This window comes from Equus quagga, chromosome 1, assembly GCF_021613505.1.
Source record: "Equus quagga isolate Etosha38 chromosome 1, UCLA_HA_Equagga_1.0, whole genome shotgun sequence".
Lineage (NCBI taxonomy): Eukaryota > Metazoa > Chordata > Mammalia > Perissodactyla > Equidae > Equus > Equus quagga.
The window spans coordinates 29,835,357-29,862,042 of NC_060267.1; the positions used below are offsets into that span (position 1 = coordinate 29,835,357).

The window sequence follows — 26,686 nt, forward strand, 5'->3', positions numbered from 1 at the left end:
GCCCTGGGCGCGAGCCCGCGGCCGCTTCCCCAGCGCCGAGCTCGGCGCGAGGCCGCGGTGACGAGCGGCGGCTGCGCGGCCATGGGCGCGCCGGTGTCGCCCTAGGACGGGCGCGCAGAGAGCGCAGCTGGAGGGCCGCCTCGGCAGGCAGCCTCCTCGAGCGGCGGCGGCGGCGGGCGCAGCGCGGCCGGGATGAGCGGCAGCGGCGCGGCGCCCGGCCCGGGCTCGGGCTCCTCCCCGGCCGCCTGCCGCTTCGCGCACTACTTCGTGCTGTGCGGGATCGATGCGGACAGCGGGCTGGAGCCCGACGAGCTGGCGGGTAAGGCCGGGCTTGGGCGGCGCGGGGGTGCCCGCAGGGACGCACGGCGCGGGCTCCAGACAAAGTCGGCTCCCGGCGGCGTCCGCTCCGCGGCCGGCCGGGCGCTCGGGCGGCGATTTAATGACATTGTTATTTATGCCGCGTGCAGGGTGCGCTGCTGAGCCCGCGGGCGCCGCGCCTCGGATGGCGCCCGCCGGGGGCTCTCGGCTCCCCGCGCGGGGTTATTAATAACGGGCGCGGGGGTAGGGACGCGGGCGGCCCCCTCGCCTGCAGCTGCACGCGGAGGCGGCCGTGAGTCACCGGGCGCGTGGACTCCCGGCCTTAGCTGTGATCCTCTGTGTCCCCCCCCTCCGCCCCGGCTGCGAAGTTTCAGCCCTGGCACGTGACGCGGCGCTCAGGCCCCCTCCAGGGAGGGGGCGTCCGGGACCCCTGGGCTATGGGTTCGCGCCCAGCCTGGCGCCAGTGGCCCCGCCGGGCGAGCGCGGGGCGGGAGGCTAGTTGGACTTCATCCTTGCCTGTTCCCGGTCTGCGCCGCCTCCCGCCTCGGGTGCTGCGATGCCGCAGGTCGAGTCACCTTTTGGAATCTAGTCGATTTGGCAGTGTCACGGGAGCTGGCGGGGACCTTTGAACGCCCAGGGACTCGGCACGACGCTTTGTTGACCCTGCCTCCACTGTTCCCGAGTTGAAGGAGTTGGATATTTTCCCCTCGGTTGGGCGCACCGTGTGTTACTGCCTGGGTTTTGCTGGAGGGGCACCGGTCCTTCCTCTTGACTCATTGGATGGCGCAGTGCAGGGCTGAGCTGGGGAACCGACGCCGGGAATAGGGGCCGTTAAAGGATGATGGGTGGGGGGAGAGATGAGTACGCAGTCGAGACGAGGCCGGGGGAGAAACGACTCATTGCATTTTTCACGCTTGTTTCTTTCTACTGGCCTTGGGATCGGAATCTTGATTTTTTTTTAAATGGGTGAGACAAGTGACATCTACCGCCTGAACTTTATCTGTGTCAGTGTTAAACACTTAGGTCATAGCCTTTCAAAACAGCTTCTTTTGGACATAGCATTCCTTATTGATTGCACCAATGTGGATTTTTTTTCTTTTCCATTTGGGAGGGAGACTGAGAAGAATATATTAAATAATAAACAATAGTAAACAAAACTGCTCAGCCTTAAATACAGTACCCATCAACCCACATCGTAGCTGAGTATTTTTATTAAGTAAATTTTGCAGTAAAATATTTTCAACACAGCCTGGAAGTCTAGTTTTAAACATTTTTTGGAAAAGAGGGGCAAGTACCGATTTTTCTGTATGTGTAATTATGTAATCATGTTGTTTCTTCAACTGAGATTTCATGTCCATGTTAAGAATGGCTTTGTTAAGGAATATGAAGTTAGAAAAAATGTCTGCAGAGGGATTTGGAGAGATTCCTCTTTGGGGATTGGTGGAGAGAGGGATTATTTTGTTTTTCTAGAATCCCTTCTTCCCTTAACATCCTAAACATTTGTGGCACTTGGTCACTCGGAGGCCTTCTGTCAGCGGTGACTGATGAGTGAAAAAGCCTGTTTTTGTCTTCTCCATCTCAAGTCTTTATGCCTAGTAAAGCTAAACCAATGCTTGTAGGTGTCCCCTGGGACTCTTTAGGTGCAATGCAAGTGGCTTTAACAAAATTAAACAGTAAAAAATTAATTTTCAATGCGTTTTTTAGAAACAAACTGGCTTCTCTTTTTGTGTACTGTGTGTGAGTGTGGGTAATTATTTGGGATTTCTCCTCTTCGTAGTACTTGGTGTCTTGAGGTAACAACCAATTTTGCCTGTTAGTATTTCAGTATCTTTCATTCAGTAGTTTTGCACGTCTCTATGTGTGGTAGGAGAGTGCATAGTTTGCACAGATAACAACAAAGAAGCCATGTGGCTGGAGCTGACTTAGGGGGAGAGTAGTAGATATGATCATAGAGAAAGGGTAGGGGAGGTTGTGTAGGGCCTCATAGACAATTGTTAGACTTTCACTTGAGATGGGAAACCACTGGGTGCTTTCGAACAGTGTGATGACAAGATCTGAGGTCCCCTTCTAAAATGATCGCTGTGGCCGCCATGTTGACTAGACTGTATCAGGGGCGAGAATAGAGGCAGACCAGTTAGAGGCCCTTTCATTTGAGGTGAGAGATGTTGGTGTCTTGGATGAAGGCGGTGACAGTGAAGTGGTGAGAAGCTGGATGTATTTTGAAGGTAGAGCCAGCAGGACTTGCTGATGAGTTGGATATGGTATTCATAGTCAAAGAAAGTGATCGAGGATAACTCCGAGATTTTTGGCCTAAATAATGGTAAACTTCTTTATTTACCGACATAGGAAGACTGATGGAGAAGCAGGCTGGAGAAGATTAGGTCACTTTTGGACATGTTAAGTTTGAGGTGCCCATTTGACATTCAAATGGAGGCATCAAGTAGGCAAGACATCTCCCAGGGGTCTAAATTTATATTTAGATATAAGTTTACAGCCGTGAAATTGGGTGATATCACCCAGAGAGGGAGTGTACCTGGAAAGGAGAAGAGGTTCAAGGATTGAGTCCTGGAGGCGCTCCAACATTTAGAGGTGGGAGGATGAGGAGGAGACAACCAAGGAGGTTAAGGAGTATGGTGCGTGAGATGAGAGGAAAGCAGGAGAATGTACTGTCATGTTCCCAACTAACGATCTGCTTGACTGTTTGCATAGAGCTACGTTTGGGATCAGGAAACAAGGCCGGTGAGTTAGGCAAATTAGTCAGAAGGTTGTTTCTGTTTTGCTGCATTAATTTCAAAGTTTATGATAGTTAAGTTTCTATGTTACTTCTCTGGAACCGATTTATTTTTATCACAGTTTCTTAGCAAGTTGTCACCCTGCTTGTAGAAGGTCTTAATTGACTTCTATTAAACAAATTCTACCAATTGCTTTATAGACTTCTTAACATGTATGTGTTCTTAGAATTCACACTTTGCAGGTGGTGGGACATTGAAATCAAATTGAGGACACAAACCATACGGTGGAGTAATAATTAGACTTAAGACTTTATGATAAAGTTATCAAGGCTTTAGATTGTTTTTTAGACACTTCTCCCAGTAAAGCCCAGCTTTACCAAAATGAGAAAGACTTCTTTTATCGCAAATAGGTCTTTTAACAGCAGAAAATAATTTAAATATATATGAGTAAAAATATATTTTAAAATGAAAGACCTAACAATTTTATTCACACACACAGAGATATACTGGTATTACTGTTGTCATTTGTCTCCCACATCTTAGCTATTGTGCTCTCCTACTCACTGTATATTGTCAAGATGCACTTTATCCATAAACAAAAATGTCCTTTAAATGTTAAAGCAGGAATGTTTAAGTTTCCTTTAAATGTTAAAGATAAGAAAAAGGTTTTCAGTTGGATTCTTTAGTGCGTAAAGAAGAAAGGAGGTGTAAATAGAAGTAGGTTGGAATTTGTTGACATGAGGAAGGCAGATGTCATTTTGAAATTTTCTTTTATGGCTTTCATTTCCTCTAAGAGCTAGTTGTAGGAACTTATGTATCTTGATTTACAGCAACAAATCTTTTAGGCCATGGAAAAATGAAGGACATAATTAGACCTTTAATTAAGTAACGTAAATATGCAAGCCCCCAAGAGGAAAGGGTCTTTCTCTTTCATAGTACCTTATACATCATATATACTGTTTAAGAAGTGAATGAATATAAAATTTACATGTAAGTCTACAAATTGTGTGATGACCAGAATATTCTTAAAGCGTTCCCATGGCAGCCGTGATTCAGTCCTGCTGATAGCTGTTGAAGTCTGATGGGTGAGGTCCCTGCCTCAGGCCTTTGTTTAGATCTCTTCCTAGGTGCACCTAGCTATTTTTAGCTTTGGTTGTCTTGGGTGTGGTTTCCAGAAGAGCTTAGAGGCAGTGGAGACCATGGTCTAAATTCAGATATAAAATTTAGTTGAGACTGATGGAAGTGTTCTGGAAGGGACCTTAGACATCATTTACAGTGAAGAGATCAAGGCCGAGAGATCAAGTTGCCCTCTCAGAGAGCACATTTGACCAACAGCAGACAGCAGAGTCAAGAGCCCAGCTATTCTGGGACACTATCCTCCGTAGTTATTTTATTTAAGCTCAGAAAAAAGATGAGCTTGACTTATTCCAGACTGCATGTCATAGTCAACACTGTGCTAAAGTATGTCTTTGAGAAACAATGGCCAGGGGCTGACCCGGCCCCGTGGCTGAGTGGTTAAGTCCACGCGCTCTGCTTCAGCGGCCCAGGTTGTCACTGGTTCGGATCCTGGGTGCAGGCGTGTCACCCAGGCCGTGCTGAGGTGCCGTCCCACATAGCACAAACAGAAGGACCTACAACTACAATATACAACTATGTACTGGGAGGCTTTGGGGAGAAGAAGAAGAAGAAGAAAAAAAAGAAGATTGGCAACAGATGTTAGCCCAGATGCCAATCTTTAAAACAAAACCAAAAACATAGAAACACTGGCCAGGTGTACAGGCTTGAGTGGGGTGAGAGCTGCCCATCTGGCCACCCATTGGTGGTGCCTCGGTCGTTAGCTTTCTTGACATCCTGGGCCCACGGTTGGGAGTTGGGAAGGTCTGGCCTGGGAACTGGGGAGCTGGGGACGGAGAAATGCAAGGATTAGCCTCCATTCTAAGGAGGCCAAAGAAGATTCAAGGTCTAGTTGCTGTGGTTTAGTGATAACTTGATTTAAAAAATCTGCTGGGAGTAAAACTCTTTCTAGTGAAGGTGGCCCAACAGTGAGTGCAGCTCAGCTCCCTGTGATCACCCCAGGGCTCAGGGTTAATGCAAGACCTACTGTCGGGAAGGTGTAGGGCAGTCAGAATACTGGAGAAGGTGACATGGGAGGATGGAGGGACGTCAGTGTCTGGAGGAGGACAACATATTAAGAGAAAGGGAAAGAAACGGACGGGGAGAGATAAGGAAGCTGGAAGAGTGCAAAAAGTATCTGATGCTGAGGGTAAGACTCCTCTGAAATTCCTGAGTATATCCTGCTGCTGGCCACAGCCACTGTTGGAGTAATACAAGTAAATGTCTAGAATACAATGCATTGTTTGTCGTAATTTCCGTGAAGTTCCGTATGGAAGAAAACATTTTCCCCTTCTATATATTATTGAAGGGTAGACCTGGTTCCTACATAAGATGTTTTAGGAAACAGGTTCCATTTGTCCGGATTCTTAACATTTTGGGTTGATAATGATGTAGATTTCGTTTCTGGTAGAGCCATAACCAGCTCTTATACTTTGGATTGAGCATTTAGTGTTAAACGCTTCTGGTGTGCCAGGTTGTGGAGTATATAGGTGATGGGAACCATTCTGTAAGACTCTACAATGAAATAGCGGTAATAAAATAAATAACATTCGGTGCTTTCCACATACCAAGCACTGTGCTGAATGCTTCAGTCATTACCTCATTTAATCCAGACGACCACCTTAAGAGATGGCACTATTTTCTCTGTTTTACAGGTGAGGAAACTGAGGCTAGAGAGTTTAAGTACTTCACCTAGCTTCATCTAAGTGAGAAATCTGGATTGAAGTCTGTTTGACATGACCCATCGATGCCCATAACCACTGTATTTGCTGCCTCCTTAATAACATAATCTTACAGATTGTAAAATCTGCCAGTATACAGACCCCACATGGATAACCTGTCAATCAAGTGAGATTATCTTTTAACTCTGCTATATGGGAAAGCTGTTAAGAGGGAGACCACTGATCTTTACCACCTTGATGACCTGACATAGCTTGTCTCTTCTTAGGGCCAGCACTGATAATGCCTCTTGCATACATTCCTTCATCAAAAAATTAGATGTTACTTTTGTTTTTATTAATGGATGTTTATAAAGATAAGATTTTACTATATAAATATAAGGTATTTACTACATAAATAAAAATACCACTTTCAACTTTTTTTTAACCTCTTTGCTCTTCTTACTGGGTTTTATCATCTGTCTTTTCTTAGCATAGGTTGTTACTTGTCCTTAGATGAGTTGATAGTTTTAAAAGAAATTAATCCTAAATGACATAGAACACGAGGACTGATATATACCACATATACCACATGAGGACTGATCAAGCAAATATAGTTTCAGCCACAAGGAAAGGGAAAAAAATCAGTCTGTGCAGTTCCTGCTACAGGAAAGTGCAATTTTTTTTTTAAGATTTTATTTTTTTCCTTTTTCTCCCCAAAGCCCCCCCCGGTACATAGTTATATACTCTTAGTTGTGGGTCCTTCTAGTTGTGGCATGTGGGATGCCACCTCAACGTGGTTTAATGAGCAGTGCCATGTCCGCGCCCAGGATTCGAACTGACGAAACACTGGGCCGCCTGCAGCGGAGTGTGCGAACTTAACCACTCAGCCACGGGGCCAGTCCCCGGAAAGTGCAATTTTTAATAAGCCTTTTGAAATGTTAGTTTATAGGCTCTCAATTATTGTCCACATGGACTCTCAGGGACCCAGGGACCCCTGTTTGAAATTACTGTACTAGATAATCTCTAGAAGTCTGTATTCTGGCAGTATGGATGATACTGCTACTTCTCCATAAAATAGCCAATGAGATCTTAGAATAGTTTTTTCCCACTTAAAATTCTTCAGTAGCTTCCTTTATATTAAGATTCAAACTCGTTACCCTATATTTTAGTTTGTTTGGGCTGCTATAACAGAATACCATGGAATAGGTGTCTTGTAACAACAGAAGTTTATTTCTCACAGTTCTGGAGGCTGGGAAGTCCAAGATCAAGGTGCTGGCAGATGTGGTGTCTGGTGAGGGCCCTCTCCCTGGTTCATAGATGTCTGTCTTATGTGGAAGGGGAGAGGGTGCTCTCTGGGATCTCTTTTATAAGGGCACAGATCCCATTCATGGGGGCTCCAGCTTCTTGACCTAATCACCCCCAAGGGCCCCCCCCCTCCAAATGCCATCACGCTGTGGATTAAATTTCAACATATGAATTTTGGGGAGGACACAGATATGCGATCTTTAGCACTGTAGTTTGCAAAGCTCTTCATGATCTGGTCTGGGCCTACTTTTCCAGCCTTTTCAGTTGGGAGCACTCTTTCCAGCTACTTTTGTTTTCTTGCAAGTCCTTAAACACAGCAGGCTGCTGCTTGTCTCATGGCCTGTTCATCTTCTTTTCTCTCCCTGGAATCCTCTTCTCCTAGGCCAGCATCATCCACTGCAAATATAACGTGAGACACATTTGTAATTTTAATTTTCTGGAAGCCACAGTTAAAAAGGTAAAAAGAAACAGGTGCTGTTAATTTTAATGATATATTTTACTAAGTATCTAGGATATTATTTCAGCATATAATCAACATAAAAATTATTCCTGAGATATTTAACATTCTGTTTTTCTTACTAAATCTTCAAAATCCAGTGTGTATTTTACCCTTACGGCACATCTCAATTTGGACTAACTACATTTCAGATGTTCAGTAGCCCTGTGTGGCTGGTGGCTACCCTGTTGGACAGTGCGCACCTACGTCTTTGTGAGATTGGCTTCTCATTGTTGATGTCTCTGCGTAAGTGTGAGCTCCTTAGAGAGGCTTTCTCAGACCATCCTGTGTTAAACAGCGTCCTTTGTCCCTGCCCAGCTCTTGCCAGTCACCTGCTTTTTTTTGTTTACAGCATTATTAGTACCTGACAATCTATTGTAAGTGTGTTTGTTTACTTTTATTTTTTAATATCTGTCTTCCCCAATAGATTGTTGGCTAATAGAAGGCAGGACTTTGTCTCTAAACTGGTGATTCAAACAGTGCCTGGCCCGTAATAGGGACTCAAATAAGTTGTTTGAGTAAATGAATGAGATAATTTGAAATGGACAAAAAGATAGCTTTTCCTTTTGTTACGGATAATAAAAGTTAGTATATTTGATTTAAGTGTGGGTTTTTAACCTCTAAAATGGAAGCTGGAGGTTTTTTTTAAAAAAATGAGAACCTTGAGACTGATGAAAAAGCAAGAGAGTGGATGAATGATTAAATTTTTAAAAAGGTATATATCAGCTGTGTGGGGAGATACTAAAATTTCTTCTGTCTATAATATTTATTAGCCTCTTCCTTCCCTCTTGAAATAAGCTATGATACATAAAATTAATACTTTTTTTTTTTACACCAACTTTATGCAAGCAAGTATGCAGGTACCAGCACGGCTTTGATTTTTTTTTTTAAGGCAAACAACATGTCTTATTGATTTGTAAACTAGTGCCAAGTGATGAGCACATAAATGGTGGGTAGTGTTTATGAAATTTCAGAATGTGGTTGTGCTACGAGCACTTGGAGCTTCAGTTGTGGTTTTAGAGGAATGTCTTAGGAAACTACATTCACCATTTCCTTCTTCCTGGGTATCCTCATCGGTTGGGGGGCATGGGCAGCCAGCACAGCTCTGTTTTTTTTTTAAGATTTTATTTATTTATTTTTTCCTTCTTCTCCCCAAAGCCACCCGGTACATAACTGTGTATTTTTAGTTGTGGGTCCTTTTAGTTGTGGCATGAGGGATGCCGCCTCCTCATGGCTTGATGAGCAGTGCCATGTCTGTGCCCAGGATCCGAACTGGTGAAACGCTGGGCCACTGAAGCGGAGTGTGTGAATTTAACCACTCGGCCATGGGGCCGGCCCCAGGGCAGTTCTCTTTGTTTCTGTAAAGTTTGGTCCTTTATATATATTTTTTCCATTTATGCTTTATCTTTATTGTTCTTCATGTAATGTTCTGTTCTTCCTAAGGCTTGACTTTTAAGGTGGCGCTGTCTAATGACCTTTTAGCCAGAGATTCCCGAAATTTTCAGTATGAGACTGTCTTTTCCACATTACTTTTCAAACAAATTGCAAAGATGGTTGGCTGAGTATAAGGAGGAAAGAACTGAGAATTCTAGGAATAAAAGTGGAAGTATTTTATATGCTGCTGAGGCAGCACATCCTGAGGATTAGAAGAACATGGAACAGGTGCTCTCGCAGACATCCCTGCACTTTTCCCCAGGATCCACGACTTTTACTAACTTTATTCTAAACCAAGTATTGTAACTATTTTAATTAAAATGCACTTCTTGAGTTAATGCATTTTATTCTTCTTTTATAAACTTGTATACATTCCTGGTACAGAAAGCTATTTTTTTTTCCCTGAGGAAGACTGGCCCTGAGCTAACATCCGTGCCCATCTTCCTCTACTTTATATGTGGGATGCCTTCCACAGCATGGCTTTTGCTAAGCGGTGCCATGTCCACACCCGGGATCCGAACCGGCAAACCCCAGGCCGCCAAGCGGAATGTGCGAACTTAACTGCTGTGCCACCGGGCCGGCCCCCAGAAAGCTATTTTTGAAATAATGCTTTCTTTAAGTGACTTTCAAAGCTAGGTACTAGCATCAGTAAGTCACAAGTAGCTCCGGGAAGTCACCTTTATACGATGAGCTGTGAAAGTAGTGAACATTTATTGGCTCATGAACTGTAGTAGGTGATTTATAAACATTATCTTTAATCCTCACAATACCTTGAAGGTATTAGTTTCATCGCTTAACAGATGAGGAGGCTGAGGTTCAGTGAGTTGTTGCCCGAAGTCACAAGGACAGTAAAGGCCAAAGCTGGGATTGCATCCCAGGCTGGCTGACTCCCAAGCAGAGGCTCTTCTGCTCTCCTGGAGCCTCTGCCACTATACCATGCTGCCCCTCCAGCGCCTCCAGACTGGCTGTCCTCAACTGCTGGGTGGTGCACATTAGCGGGCCTGCCATTTGTGATCTAGGTCACAAGTAATTATTAACAATAGTTGAAATACTGAGGTTGTAAATGATAGACATTTTTAAATAAGTGGAATGGATTCAAGGTCTTCCCTCTAATGATGTCATCTCAGATGTCCTCTCACTCAGTTCTGTTCCTGTGTGCTTTTATTGGACGGAATAGAAAGGTGGCATTATGTGCACCATACGAGTAGTTGTGGATGGCCCCATTCGTAATGGGAACTCTAGCTTGTTAACCTGTTGTTACTGACGAGTTGTGAACGGTTTTTACATATGCATATTCCCTAGTCTAGTTGCTTCCCTTCCTGTAGGTTTTTTTAAAGTTTTGTTCATAGTCTAGGGACGCCCATGGGAATATGTTTCTCAATACGCTGATCTAGATTGTTTCTAGATACTGTTCTCAATTATAAAATGTGATGGTGTCTTGGAAAGAGCTTTTAAACTATAGAGTGCAATAAAAATATGAGACAGGGGGCCGGCCCCGTGGCCGAGTGGTGAAGGTTGCGCTCCGCTTCAGTGGCCCAGGGTTTCGCTGGTTCAGATCCTGGGTGCAGACGTGGCACCGCTCATTAGGCCATGTTGAGGTGGCGTCCCACATGCCACAACTGGAAGGACCCACAACTAAAAATATACACTATGTACCGGGGGGCTTTGGGAAGAAAATGGAAAAATAAAATCTTTAAAAAAAAATATGAGACAGAATTATAGTTTTAGAGTCATAGAATCTTTTTAAGTTCAACCCAGCTATGAGGACTAGATGCCAAATCCTTAGATATAGTTATAGACCTCTAGGTTTCAAACTGTGAAACCAGTTTAAAGATAATTTTAAGTAGTCTGTTTTCTGGATTCCAGAGCCCAGTGACACAGCGGTTAAATGCGCACATATCGCCTAGGTGGCTTGGGGTTCACCGTTTTGGATCCCGGGTGCAGACATGGCACCGCTTGGCATACCATGCTGTGGTAGGCATCCCATATATAAAGTAGAGGAAGATGGGCATGATGTTAGCTCAGGGCCAATCTTCCTGAGCAAAAAGAGGAGGATTGGCAGCAGATGTTAGCTCAGGGCTAATCTTCCTCAGGAAAAAAAAAAAGCTGTTCCGTAGTTTGAAGAAACATTATTGTAGAAGTGATATGTACGTTAAGTAAGTTTTTGATAGTCTTTAGTCCTCAGTACAGCTGGGCACAAGTTTGCTCATACATCAGGCTTTTGTACTTTTTTTTCCTAATCCCTTCTTCAAAGATCACCCTTATTTTCACCTTAGTCCTCATGAAGCGATCTCCCATTGCTCTTTTGGTTGTCTCTTATCTATAAAAACTTGTAAAAGAAGAAACATTCTTCTGGCAGAAATTTCCAGAGTCGTTGAAACCTCATGGTGAAGAGATTCTAGTGTCTAACTAAATCCTCCAGTTACCTTCATCCCCAGCAGAAACTGGGAAGAGTTTCTTATTCCCCACAGCTTTTTAGCTTTAATACATTCTGTTTCTAGTATCCCTCTAGTTTCCTTTCTTTTCCTTCTCTCATGGTCCTTTGAGAAAACAGGGACAATCTGCAAATCAACAATACTCTTTCTGTATATTAGATTGGTATCTCTTTTTTCCTTTTTCTGTGGTTTGGGACTAAGATAGCAAGGAGAGATGTTTCCCCCTGGGCAGATGAGACGTGAATTGTTTTGAGGGGGAGTGAGCATCTCCTCTCTGGTACAGTTCCCTGACATGACAGTGCTCCTGTCATAAGCATCAGCACCCGCATATCAATGGGAATTCCATGAGAATGAGATGTTGACGTTAATAAGAATCGTTTGAGCAGTTGGAATTTAGGACTTGTTACAGGTTTTAAGCTGATGGGTGACTCACTTCTAGGACCACAGTGTTTTGTTTTATTTCCCAGGTTAGTTTCTCTTCAGTTTCAGTTTAACACTAACCTTTAAGGAAATTTAAATGGCTGGGGTAACAAGATAACAGGTCGTTTAAAAATGTTTCCCACGTCCTCGCTCAAGTGTATTCTTTTTCTTAATAAATAAACTTTTATCTGGATTTCAAAATATTCTGGCCCAGCTCCAGGAAAAGCAGCCTTCGTATTTGACTTCATTCGCTTTGTGCCATTGTTTGCAAGAACAATGACTGTGATTTCACAGTTTATTAAAACACAAGCGTTGGTACCATTCAGGTGATGATGCCAAAATAGGTTATTTAGTTTAGCTGTTCTCACTCTTGTCTGGCAGTGCTTATTTTTCCATTGGCAGCCCAAGTGACAATTTGATTTTAAATAAATACGTGAAAGTGCTGAAATGTAAAATCTTGTGTATTCCTCGTGGTGAAGAACCGACAGGCCTCGTTTACTGTGAATCACTTGTACACCATCCTGCCCCTGGTGGAAGGGGCCAGTGGGGAGAGAGGTAAAGTATGTGTGTAGGGAGGGTGGAAGGTGGTGGAAAACAGAAAGTTAAAACCACATCTCTTATTCCCAAATCCTCTTTTCCTGATCTCATCGATCTCGCTCTCGCCCTCTCTTCTATTTGGGATTTTGTGGTTAGTGTGAGAAATGGCACAGAGGTGTCCAGACAAATGCCCTGGACCCTGGAGCCCCCACGGATTTAATTGCCTGCCAGAGGAGTCTTTAGAGAGTCTCCACACAAATGTTGCGCCTACTGAAAGTTTAACAAAGTCACGTTTGCTCTTCCCTGGAGTGAAATCTTTCCTAAGCAGGAGTAGAAATGTGGCTTTTCCTGAATGTGGCCATAAGGCGAAGAAGCAGACATACCTTTTGAAGCATCAGGGAGCAGAGGCCTTGGTGTGAAATGTCTGTTGACATGTATGCACACTCAGTATTTATTTCTAGGCCCCAATGAACTCTGTAGAATAGGTCAGGTGACAGCTTTTATCTGAAAGTCAGTCTCTGAAGGACAGATGAAGCATTGGGGAGGGAGATGTGTGTGAGAGAGATTGGTGTTTTTTTCAAATATGGGGGAAAGAGGCTAGTAACTTCGTAAATTCCTTGCTCTTACAAATCCTTCTGTAAAGTTCGGACTTCCTTGGGCCTTACAGGAGAGTGTGAATAGTTGTATTATTTTGGTGAACAGACTGAGTAGTCTGTAGCGTCTTCTGAAATGAGCTAGAGTCTCCTCTCGAGTGTGGGAACTATTTTGCACCCTGTTCCCTGACCTCTGCCTTTTGGCCCTGCTGCTTTGTGATGAGATTATGGGACTTTGAGCATCTCTCAGTCGAACCAGGTTTCCTCGCACAGCCCCAGCAAGCTTTCAGCTTCCTTAAAAGGTGTTCTTAGAACTGAGAACATTCAGATTTAGTTGTGGGCATGAGTTTTGTGAATATTTTTTCTTTTAAAAGATCTATTTTTTCTTAATACTGTCCAAAGTATCTATATATTTTCTAATAGGAGCTTTAAAGCTTTGTGAGTGTGTGTATGACTATGTTTTTTTCCTTGGAGTAAAATGTCATAATGTTGCTTATTTAGGGAGAGGCTAAAAATTAGAGCTTTCTGGGATACGGGAACCCAAGAGAGACCCAACTGTTTACTCCCCGTTGTTGTCTCTCTAGGTATGAGAAGTGAAAATCTGACTCAGAGGGTGTCTTGCAAGAGCAACAAATTGAATATTTTCAGAGAGAATCAATGCTTTCACCTGCTTATCTTATAATAAACACTTTCTAGACACCTTACCAGATGTCTAAAATAGAGTAGGAAGAGAGTCAGGGACAGATAAATGGAGATGAACTCATTTCGCCTTGCTAGTTGTTAGTAGTTCATATAAGAGTTTTTTTGGGGGAAAAGGGTAAAATCAGTGTCAGAAATAAAGGTTTGGGAATTATCTATGTGTTTTATTATTATTTTGCATACTGTCTTCAGGTTTATCCAGAAAACTCAGCATTTGCTCTGTTTCAGACATTTTAGTAGGACTTTCTGAGGAATGTCTGTTTTACACGGCAGAATTTATAATAATGAAACTTTAGGACTTTGGTTTACGTGGCACTTCTTGCTACTGAATAGTCCACCAGGAGTGAGGAGAAATACAGTTGGTTTGAAATAATAAAAGGCAATAAGTATTTAAAAAAAATTGTGGTTTTTAAATTATAAAAGTGGTACATGCTTAGTTTAAAAAACTGGAGAATACAGGATTGCATTAAAGAAAACAGCCATCACCTGTTATCTCAGAGGGATGGAATTTAAGATAAAAATAGAAGGTCTGATTTCTGGTCACTAATTAGAAGCCAGAGTGACCATTCTACTGAAATGCTGTGGTTAAATGAGCTGAGCAATAATCCGAGAAGCACAATAGGATTTTTTTTTTTTGGTCCAAGTTATTGCCACTCATTTCGTATATGACATCTGTAAAGACCTCTGTCAGTAATTGCTCGTTGAAAGAAATTGTTGAATGAACAAATACAATGGAGTTGTCTACCTCAGGTGTTTGCTTTGAGGGATAAAAATTAAATCCTTAAAATCCTTGGTACTTGCACACATTTTTTTTTTTTAAACCAAAACCCCCTGTCCTATCAGTAAGTAACAGGAAACAAAAGAGTAGCTTTGACTCTCAGGAGCTTATTGCTAAAATAATCTATTAAAATTTATTTTCCCCCATTATGGCAAAGAAAGGGGAAAGCACTGGTGAAAATGGGATGGGGAGACAGAGGAAAGAGAAGCCAGTAAGCAGAAGAGGCAGTTTAGTAACAAATAAGGTGAACTCGTGGTCTCCGTCTTACAGGGAATCCGGTTTATAGGTAGTCACATAGCAGAATGCAAATATGTTTAGATGTGTATGAGACCTCTGATGGAGAATCGGGTTGTCTCCCTTCAGGTTGCTAAGAGAGAGTAATATTTTAGGGAGGCTGAGTCCAGAAGCGGCAGCAGCCCTGACACTTGTCCCTCGCAGCTCCCTTCCTGTCTGCCTCGCAGGGGCTGTGTAAACACTTCGTGGCCAGTGCTGGCACTAGCTGCAGAGAATGCAGAGAATGCCTGCAGTTTTGCTTTTCATGTAGCAGAATAAGAACAACAGGGACAGTCTGATTGTCTTGCAGTGTTTTGGCTGTTGGTGCCTTTAGATCCTTTCTGTAAGTGATTTTCCTCCCAAAACACACTTATCTTGAGTTTCATATGTTTAAACCAACCAACCAACCAAAGACCTTAAGATACCAAAGAAGGGTTATTCATCATAGTGATTGGAAAAACTTTTACAAGGAAAGATGTGCTTCTCTTATTTTCTTTGAACCTATCTGTTTACTGACATGGATATGACTTTTGTTAGTAATGACAGTGCATTCTAAAATTTTTTTGAGTAAATGAAACGGAACTACTCCTGCGAAAAAGAAAAAAAAAATTTTAAGAAAAGAGAAAGAGAACTCTAGTTAGCTCTTATTTGGAGAGGTATTATTTGCATTTTTGTTTCTGTTTAGTTATTTTTTAGGATGGGCTGAATCGAGGTGAATTTTAGTTGCTCTAAGTACTGTGACCGGCATGGGTTCTTTAAAAGTTTTTGGAGAACACGATCACGAAAGAAAGTAGAAGTGCAGACCGTGGGGAAGTAGGGGCTTGATTTATGCCCAGATCTCTGCTCCCACTTTTTGTTTCTAGAACCAGATGTTTACGTCACCCACTTAGAAGAGACAATGGGAACTAGCCTGCTTTGAGCATTTTGGGGACTGGGAGATGAGTTGGGAAGAGCAGCTGAATCTAACTTTTGGAGGAGTTTTTTATCCGTTAGAATGCTTGTGATTATAGGTCAAAGAGGATCTAAGAAAAAAGGAATTTGGCTAGTTCACATAACAGTTTTTTTTGGGGGGGGGCGGTGTTCAGGTGCAAGTGAATCAGAGCTCTAGCTCCATTTCACTGCAGTTCTTTATGCTCCACCAATCCCCAGTGTCAACTTCCTCTTCAGGGAGGCCTCCTTCATGGTGACAAAATGGCGGCAGGAGGTCAGGCTTCGCATTCACAGTCACACCTGCCCTGGAAGGGGTTTAACTTCCCTCTTGCACTCCCCAGTCACGTCCTGAAACAAAAATATGAGTCTTCGCTGTGATTAGACCACTTTAGGTCACGCTTCCCTGAGGCCCATCCTGGAACCATCGTGTGGCAGGGAAGATGGGATTAAACTGATCGTGTAGAGACCAGTTTGGGGTGGAAACTGCAGGGCTGTTTCACAATGGAAGAGGGAGGGAAGTGGCTGCTGGGAAGCAACCCACTTGATTGCTAGATGCTGAAGAGGGCCCTTTGAAAGACAGAAAAGAGCCCCTCTGAGATTTTGAATAACGGAATGGCATGCTCAGTGCTATGCTTTAGGAAGCTCATTCTGGATGAGGGGTGTAGAATGGAACTGGGAAGAGACTAGACGTGGGAAAGCCAATTAGGAGGTTGTTCTGGAAAACAAACTGGAGGGGAAGGGCCTGAATTAAGGTAGTGGGAGTAAAGAAGAGAGGATGGATATGAGAGATAGGATAGACGTTAGATGAGTTGAACTGGGTAACTTTATTTTACATGAAGTGAAAGGGGAGGTGAGATGCACACGACTGAGATTTTGGGCCCAGGCAACAGGGATATGATAATGTCATTCATAGAAGGAAGGAACATAGGGTGAAATAAGTTTCCGAGGATGGCTGGTGAGGTTAATTTTGAATTTGTGGTAGTGATGGTACTGGTATGACTTTATTTTCCTTTATAGCAAGGAAGATCAATACCACTTTCTCCACATCTTATCGCGATAGTAGTGATTAACTGTGTTAAAGGATGTGTGTGCAAATAAGTAGTAGAGCTAGAACTTGAATTCAAGGCTTCAGACCCTGAGTTTGATATTCTTTCCATGACATCACACTTACCTCTATTTATAGGCATAACTCATGCATTCTTTCTCCCACTTTGTCCTCCCTCCCTTCCTTCCTTCTTTTAAGGGAACCAAGAATGTGTGCATGTTCATTCAAATCTGTGTTTTCAAACGTGAAGTATAAAAATACCATAATTAAGAAAAATATAGCAACCGCCCAGGATACAAGCTGAGATTTATTTTTGGTGGAGGACAATTTGTCCGGCATTAATTAGTAAGTACTTTACCTTTTTCCTGCAATGCCTCAGTTTGTAGTTAAAGTGCACCGTTGTTTTGTGGCAGGCTTTAGTAGTGCATTCCGAATGCATCTGTATTCTTCAGCTGTGAGGCAGGGAACCATATACAGTCTAACATTTTGGGGTTTATACAGCAGACAACTGTCTAACCAGTTTGAATGTCTGCAGATGCTTGCACTCAATTCTAGGGATTCCCACCTAGAATGTTCAGGTCCTCTGGTGCTACTCCAGAACGAGGTATACCAGTTGGCTGATAACGCATGTATAGTGCTTACTGTAGAGCCTGGTGGAATGTAATTGCTCAGTAAACATGAGTATTATCCTCATTAACATAATTGGCTGGATCAAGCCTCAGGCACTTTGATAAGATTTAGGGTGTTGCTGGAGCTCTCCTTTAGACATTCAAAGATAATCCCTGGGATTGTGTCCTTTTTTTAGGACAGCTAGTTTTATCCATTATTTTTAAAATAGACAGCACATTCATATGGTATCATTTCCAGAAGATACAAAAAGATTTTGTTAAGAAATATGTCACATCCCTTTCCCTAGACACAACCATAGTTATTATTTCTTGTGTGTACTTCCAGAGGTATTCTCTGTGTTCCATGACATGTTTCTTATTAATCTGAGAGTATACTCTTGCCTTTTAAAAAAATTTTACTTATTTATTTATTATTATTTTTTGGTGTGTGTGAGGAAGGGTGGCCCTGAGCTAACAGCTGTTGCCAATCTTCCTCTTTTTTCTTGAGGAAGATTGTCACTGAGCTAACATCTATGCCAGTCTTCCTCTACGTTGTGTGTAGGATGCTGCCACAGCATGACTTGATAAGTGGTGTGTAGGTCTGTGCCCGGGATCCAAACCTGCGAACCCCAGGCCACTGAAGCAGAGTGCACAAACTTAACCACTGTGCCAGTGTGCCACCCGGTCGACCTCAGTATACTCTTGCCTTTGAAATTTTGTATGTTCTCTTACCCATGTTATTGCCTTTTTGTCTCACTTTATTTAGTCACATTAATAATAAAGGTATTGCTCAAATTATATTTTTTATTGTTTCTAGCAGGTCAACTACAATGCCTAGTTTGCAGCTGGTAGTCATGTTCAGGGATGTTAAATGAATTGCCTAAATTGCATCGCTAGTGGCAGAATTAGCACCAGAAGCAAGGTTCTTCTGGGGCCAAATCCAGGCCCCTCTCCCTACAGAGGAACTTAACCATTCTCACGGGTAAAAGAGCCCACCTCTTTCATTTGATGGAAAGCAGGCACTCATACTTAAAAAAGGACAATGATAAACCCATTATATGTTAACTAAAATCACATTCTGAATGAAAATACGACCAACTTGGGGCTGTCTTATCCAAGAGAATTACGGATTTTATTGGTTACCCATCTGTTTTAGGAATAGATTATCTATGTGTGATTGACCAAAGGCACCCACATAAGCAAGACATATAAGTTGGTCAGGAGGGCTCAACAATGTAAATGTAAAAGGGCTCAATAGATATAATCCTTGTTTTAATAGATAGTTGAAAATCATCCACAAGTGCAACTGCACATGTTGCATTAATAAAAGTTTTTTAGAGTAAAAATTATTTTATTATATTTTATTATATATAATTTATTATTTTGATAGATTATGGTGGTAAAGTAGGAAATTATTCAGTGTAGAGTATGTTTTATATCGTCTGCTTAGAAAATTAAAAAAGAAAATTTTAGTATGGAAAATTTCAGGGGCCAGCCCGGTGGCACAGTGCTCAAGTGTGCACGTTCCGCTTTGGTGGCCTGGGGTTTGCCGGTTCAGATCCCAAGTGTGAACATGGCACCGCTTGGCAAGCCAGGCTGTGGCAGGTGTCCCACATATAAAGTAGAGGAAGATGGGCACGGATGTTAGCTCAGGGCCAGTCTTCCTCAGCAAAAAGAGGAGGGTTGGCAGCAGATGTTAGCTCAGGGTTAATCTTCCTCAAAAAAAAAAAAGAAAAAAGAAAATTTCAAACATATACAAAAGTAGAGAGAATAGTATAGTGAACCCTTATATGCCCATCAACTAATCATCAACTCACCCTCAGTATTGTTTCATCTTCATCCTCCTCCCTCCTTACTCCTGCCTACTGCTACAGAATTATTTTGAAAGAAATTCCAGATTTTATGTCATTTCATCCATAATATTTTAGAATGTGTCTCTAAGGATGAGGACTCTTTTATGTACTCTTCTAAAAAGTGAGCTGTGGTTTTCTATTTAGTTTTCAGATCCCAGTTAAAAATAATTTGTGTATTGAATAAACAATATGAAATGTCTTCGTCTTGTTAACCAAAGGCAATAGTTAAATCAAGAAGTAAATCTTATGTGTGCTTCTAACATTTTAAAAGTTATGTTGACGTAGATTTTGAGGAAGTAACTAATTATTAAAAGCATCAGTGTTATTCCAGTTTAGAAATTTAGAAATCTTAGACGCCTCTTTCTTTTAATGCTTTTATTTATAAATAAGCTTGTCAGTAGGGCTGCTTGATTGTATTAGTTATTTGATTTGTGTTAGTTACTTTTGCTGCACAATTGTCCTAAAATTTAGCACTCAAAACAACCGTTTATTATCTTGCTTACTTTCTCGGGGTCAGGAATCCAGGAGCAGTCTGGTCAGGTGGTTCTGGCTCAGTCGCTCTCTCACAAGGTTGCAGTCAAGCTGTTGGCCGGGGCTACAGTCATCTGAGGGCACGGCCCACCTGTGGCTGAAGAACCCGCTTCTGAATTCACTTGTGTGGTTGTTAGCAGGCCTCTCTGTTCCTCACCACTTGGGCCTCTCCATAGGCTGCCTGTGTGTCCTAATGACACGGCTGCTGGCTTCCCTCAGAGCTAGTGATCAGAGGTGTAGGGGGAGCTCATGATGGAAGCTGCAGTTTTTTATAACCTAATCTCAGAAGTGGCATACCAGCATTTCTGCCTTATGCTGTTGGTCACACAGTCCACCCTGGTACACTGTGCGAGGGCACTCCACAAGGCTGTGAATACCGGGAGGGGAGGGATCGTTGGGAGCCATCTTGGAGGCGGGCTACCACACTGCGTTTGGCAGTGTTACAGCTTTCAGACCTCTGATTTAGTACTTATAGTCTTCAGCAATGGTTTTGAATAGACTATACCAAAGCTGTAGTAGTGAGCAGGATTTTGAAGCAGTCTATATTTGAAAGAAATAATACAGATCTACTGTTTTAGGTCTATTTGAGTATGGGCTCTGAAGCCAGACTGCTTTGGGCAAATTACTTAAATTGTTTTACCTAATAATAATAATGTCTACCTCCCCTTGGGATTTGATAGTCAAATACTTAGAACAGTGCCTGGCACATAGTAAGGGCTCAGATGTTATTTGTTATTATTATTTTTATCGTTAAAAGAACTTGAGAATATGGGTGAACTCAGCTGCCTTTGTATCAGAAATATGGGGTGGAGTGTTGGAAGATGCATCTGGAGAGGGAGGCAGACCAGTGTGCTCTGGAAAGCGTGCGTCTTCATCTCTGACAGCTAAGCAGAGTTGATTTGTATTTACGCTGTTGCTAACCCTTGGCACTTAGAGTTTATTTTAAACTACTTGTTTAAAAAAGAGTGGTTAGGCTTTTGTAGCACTTCCTTTGTTCATTTTTGCTTCAGTAATAACACCTGGATTCATGCTTCAGCCTCTGCAGTACGGGGCACACAGGTGTTCTTTTATTTTTAATTTTTTTTTTATAGTTGCCTTACTTTGAAAGAGAAGTGATGGTGATACTGCTCTTTAAAAAAGAAAAGAAAAAGGAAAGTGAAAAAAAAAGAATGAAAAGGGTGGTAGTGGAAGGGAACTGAAAAGTGCTTGATAAATTATGTAAGGAAGCATTCGGCTTTGGTCCGAAATTTAGTTGTTAGCCAGATGCAGGCGAGCCCATCTGGCACACTTTCTCATTATTCTTCTGAAATATTCATGTGCTCCAACAGTCCCTGCCTTGTTTCCATTAGATCTTTGCATATTGTCTTTGCATATTGGAGTTGCAGTGGGCTGCCCTCGTTTTGTTTCCTTGTGGCTGTGGATGTAATCAATAAAGAACACACACTCAAAGAGAAGTTTGTGTACACTCAAATTCTCTTTCAAAAGAAGCTGTGGAGCAAATTAAGTCATGTAGGATTTGAGAACAAACAATGGCTAAGGTTATTATATGCTTTAGTATCGTAGATCTCTGAATTACGAATCTCTTCTGATGAAGCAGTAGCCTTCATTTTCATTAAAGAAATTTTATTTTTGGTTTAGAGAGCATATGATTAGTAAAGTAAACTTAAAAATTTTATTTATAAAAGGCATTGGCATGTTTCCTAATAATTTCCCAGAGATGTCTTGAAATCATTTAGGGTGTAGATCAAGAGAGATCCTAAGTAATCCTTTTATATTTTAACATTAACTTTTTTTTTTTTAACCTCAGATCATTGACACTAGGATTATTATTTAACATTCAGAAAAGAAGTTCTGAAATTGGTCTTATAAATTCTTCTCAAAGCTCATGAGACTGCTTTTTTACTGAATAGTAACTTGAGATTCACCTAGTTATTCCTATTTTTTTAAATTTCAAACTCATTGATATGGGTTCTAATGGAGGGACATCCTGGCACTTTGGAGGGGATATTGAAGTCTTAAGAGGGCTACCTTGTAAGGAGCTTGAGAAGATTAAAGAGCCCACTTACCCCAGTGCTTTTTTAAAAAAATTAATTAAAGTTTTTTTTGTAATCGTTTGATCTTCACCCATTTCTCCCACCCCCACCTCCTGCCTCTGGCAGCCACCAATCTATTCTCTGTATGTATGAGCTTGTTTTTTTTTTTTTTTTTTAGATTCCACATATAAGAGAGATCATATGGTATTTGTCTCTGACTTAAATCATTTAGCATAATGCAATCAAGGTACCTTCTTGTTGCAAATGACAAGATTTCCTTTTTTTTTAATGGCTGAATGATATTCCATTGTATATATACATACCATACTTTTTTTAGCCAGTCATCCATCAGTGGACGCTTAGGTTGCTTTCATATCTTGGCCGTTGTAAATAATGCTGCAGTGAACAGGAGGGTGCATATATCTTTTCAAGTTAGTGCTTTCGTTTTCCTCAGATAAATACCCAAAGTGGAATTACTAGTTCATATGATAGTTCCATTTTTACTTTTTTGAGGAAGCTCCGTGCTGTTTTTCAAGGTGACTGCACCAATTTACATTCCTACCCGCAGTGTACAAGGGTTCCCTTTTCTCCACATCTTTACCAAGACTTGTTATTTCTTGTCTTTTTGATAGTAGCCATTCTAGTAGGTGTAAGCTGATATTATTATGGTTTTGATTTGCATTTCCCTGATGATTAATGATGTTGAGCATCTTTTCATGCACCTGTTGGCCATCTGTATATCTTCTCTGGAAAAATGTCTGTTCAGATCTTCTGCCCATTTTTAAATTGGATTGTTGTTTTTTTTGCTATTGATTTGTATGAGTTCTTTATATGTTTTGGATATTCTCAGATATATGATTTGCACATATTTTCTTCCATTCAGTAGGTTGCATTTTCATTTTATTGATGGTTTCCTTTGCTGTGCAGAAGCTTTTTAGTATGATGTGGTCCCACTTGTTTATTTTTGCTTTTGTTGCTTTTGCTCTTGGTGTCAGATTAAAAAAATCATTGCCAAGACTTATGTCAGGGAGCTACCCACTTGTGTTTTCTTCTAGGAGTTTTATGGTTTCAGGTCTTACATTCAAGTTTTTAATCCATTTGAGTTAATTTTTGTGTGAGATAGTGGTTGAGTTTCTTTTTTTTTGCATGTGGCTGTCCAGTTTTCCCAACACCATTTATTGAAGAGACTATCCTTTCCCCATTGTATATGCTTGGCTCCTTTGTTGTAAATTAATTGACCGTATAAGCATGGGTTTATTTCTGGGCTCTCTATTCTGTCCCGTTGATCTCTGTGTCTGTTTTTACGTCAGTACCACGCTGCTTTGATTGGTACAGCTTTGTAGTATACTTTGAAGTCAGGGGCTGTGATGCTTCCAGTTGGTTCCTCTTTCTCAAGATTGCTTTGGCTATTCGGTTTTTTGTGGTTCTCTACAAATTTTGGGATTATGTGTTCTGTACCTTTGTAAGTCCCATTGGAATATTGATGGGGGTTGCATTGAATCTAGATTGTTTTGGGTAGTATGGACATTTTAATAGTCTCGATTCTTCAAATCCGTGAGCACTGACTATCTTTCCATTTATTTGTGTCTTCTTCAGTTTCTTTCATTAATGTCTTATAGTGTTCAATATACAAGTCTTTCACCTCCCTGGTTAAATTTATTTCTAGGTATTTTATTCTTTTTGATGCAATTCTGAATGGGATTGTTGTCTTAATTTCACTTTCTGATAGTTCATTGTTGATGTATAGAAATACAACTGATTTTTGTATATTGATTTTGTATCCTGCAACTTTACTGGATTCATTTATTAGTTCTAACAGTTTTTTGACAGAGTCTTTAGGTTTTCTATATATACATACTTTTTTCATCAGAAACTTTGCCGCTATTTAGGAAGTCCATCATTCAAATGTGGTTTTCTTCCATTAGCTCCCTGTTTTACGTGGGAAGAGAGCCCTCATTTTTTTTTTTTTAGAGAAGATTGGCAGTTTGTGTTCATACCAACTGCTGAGATTTTTCCTAGTTGAGTGATTAGGATTTTGAGAGCAGAGTGGGGCCAGTCTTTTCATTTTTGTAGGTTAACATTGTGACAGGAGTGTTGTGAAAGAGGAGCTGTTTGTGTCACAGATTTGTAAGATAAGGAATTTAATGCTTCAGTCTAATCTTCCTCTGGTGTCTCTTCTTTTGGTTTTGGCTCCTTCGTCTGCTCTGGTCTTGCACGATGAAGAAACATAATGGCTTTATCGGGGTCAGCGCTTCCCAGAAACCTGGCTGGCTTTAATGGTCAATAGGACCCATTTGCCACCTTTTAAACAAAGGATTTGAAGGCCTTGCAGGCTGCCCATCTGTCTTGGGAAGCTTTGTGCAGCTAATGTGCAGAAAGAAGTTTTACTTAGAGGCTGAAGGAAGCCTTTTCTACATAAGTATTTAGAATTTGTAAGAAACGGTTACTAGGTAAATACTTAAAGGGGTCTTTAGTTTTGTGCTATATTATTACAAGTCACCTGATTTTGTTTCCATGTGTTAGGAAGAGATGAGTTGGACAGAATTGGAAGACTTGTCACTGAAGTAATTAAATTGAAGTTATTACAGAGCGGCTTTTTTAGAGTAGAAAGGAAGAAGCTGAAAATTAGTCAAGTAGTTGCTTGTATCTATTACTTTCATTTATTTTATTTTTCTTGAAAACTTGCTAAATTACCTAAATCATATACAACTACAAGCCATTTATTTATTTAAAATTGAATTTGTCCTTTAGGGAGTGACTCTCTACTATAAAATGTATGTACTCTTTACCTGTGGGTACCTAATTTGCCTTTTTTTTTTTTAAAGATTGGCATCTGAGCTAACATCTGTTGCCATTCTTCTTCTTTTTTTTCCTTCTTCTTCTTCTCCCCAAAGCCCCCCAGTACGTAGTTGTATATTTTAGTTGTGGGCCCTTCTGGTTGCGCTATGTGGGACGCTAACTCAGCACGGCCTGATGAGCGGTGCCATGTCCGCACCCAGGATCCGAACCAGCGAAACCCTGGGCTGGCGAAGTGGAGCGCGGGAACTTAAACACTCGGCCACGGGGCCGACCTCAACATTAGTTCTAAGTGTGTCTTTCTGCCCTCTAGACTTGAAGCTACTTGCGGGAAGCAGTTTAGCATAGCAATTAAGAGCATGGGTTCTGGAGGGTAAAGTGCCTGACATTCCCAGCTCTGCCACTTGCTAGTTTTGCCCTTAAACTTTCAGAGCCTTAGTTTATCATCTCTAAAACAGGGACGTATTTAACTCATAAGGTTGCTGGGTTGATAAATGAGATAATATACAGTGTGTGGGGTACAAAGGAAACACTCAGTGTAACTTCTTAGTCACCTTTATGACCCCTCAACACCTAGTACAGTGCCTCACACGTAAGAGATGCTCATTGTACAGTTGTTGAGTGGGAAAACTACGAGGATGTGTAGCCACTGTCAATGTAATTGATACATATTTTGAAAAGAAAAAAAATGGCTCCTGTGTTTGATATTTGTCCCTCATTTGACTGCAGACACTACACTCTTGAGGCCATATCAGCTCCTGTCACAGGCCTGATAAATATTAGGTACTCCATACAGGTTGGAATAAATTGTTGATTTTTCATTACCCCTTGAAATGGCAAGTTTTTCTCTTTGTCACTCTATGTTATGCCAAACAGATTGGAGTTTTAGGTGTCCTTTTTGAAAACTGAAACTTTAAATTCAGGAAGTCAGAGGTTGGTTAATCAAATTTCAATATGGTGGTGAGATTTTTTTTTTAAAGCTGAACATCAAGTCTCAGGTAAGCTTCTTTTCTTAGAGACAAACTGTATATGGAGCAGAAACTATTGTTTATTTGATATACCTGGAGTTGGGCTAGATTTCCTTACTGTGTCTCTTTTGCCGTGTGTGGGTAAGGAGATGCTTTGCTGTGCTTTAAATGGTGTTCTGTTTTGTTTTTTCCTATGAGACTCTTACATTAGTGTGTACCAGCTGTATACTTAGGACTCAGGCCCTCTGAGTATAGGTCCTTTTTGGTAACTGACCTCTTTTCTTCATTTTTGCATATAGAGTTCTCTTTTCAAATCCCTAAATGTGACTGGGCTCCAGCTAATCTCCTATTTCATTTTCTCATGGGAATATATTCCCTCTAGTTCTGGTACTTTCTTCCACAGTCTTTGCTAGGTGAGCTGACTTCAACAAGGGTAAGTTCTGTTTTTCTTTTGGTGGGCAGGGGGCAGGCTGTAATATTAAATAGGTAAATAGGCCTACTGAGAAGTGATCTTTGGGCAAAGACTTGAAGGAAGTGAAGGAAGTTAGCTGAGTGGATATTTGGGATAAGTGCCTTCCAGTCCGAGAGAACAGGAAGATCAGAGGCCCCCAGTGGGGCCCAGGTGGTTGTCTGGTGACTCGAAGGAACCCTAAGGAGCCTGGAGGAGTGAACAGGGAGAACACCAGGAGGAGAGGGCAGAAGGGTAACAGGTAAGCCAGTTCTTGAAGGGCCTTATTATCATTGAAAGGGCTTTGGTTTTAACTCTAAGGGAGACGGGGAGTCATTGCAGGTTTTGAACAGAGGAGAGACCTCTGACGTCATTTTAAAAGGATCATTCTGGCAGCTTGTGAAGACTCAATTATACGGGTACAAGGGTAGAAGCAGAGAGATGTGTCAGGAAGCCTGCAGTCATCTGGGTGAGAGATGTCGGCAGCTCAGAACAGGTGGTGAGAGATGATCAGTTTCTGGACATATTTGGAAGATTGAAGCAGTAGGATTTCCTTACCAAACGGTGTGGTGTGAGAGAAAGGGAGGGATCAAGGAGGACCCCAAAGGTTTTGACTTGAGCAACTTGAGAAATGAAGACTGGAGTTGCCGTCAACTTAGGTGGGAAAGCCTGTGGTTTGC

General features: G+C 41.6%; 1 protein-coding gene across 6 annotated transcripts in view; it reads left to right on the top strand.

The window, feature by feature from the left end:
- The first annotated feature begins 14 nt into the window (after window positions 1-14).
- Window positions 15-26,686, top strand: part of DENND5B (DENN domain containing 5B) — a 178,716-nt gene continuing 152,044 nt past the window's right edge. For all 6 annotated transcript variants that reach the window (XM_046685014.1, XM_046685038.1, XM_046685031.1 and 3 more), the window contains exon 1: window positions 15-319. In XM_046685014.1, the coding sequence (XP_046540970.1) occupies window positions 193-319 (127 nt within the window). In that variant the 5' untranslated portion in view covers window positions 15-192. The remainder of the gene's footprint in view (window positions 320-26,686) is intronic.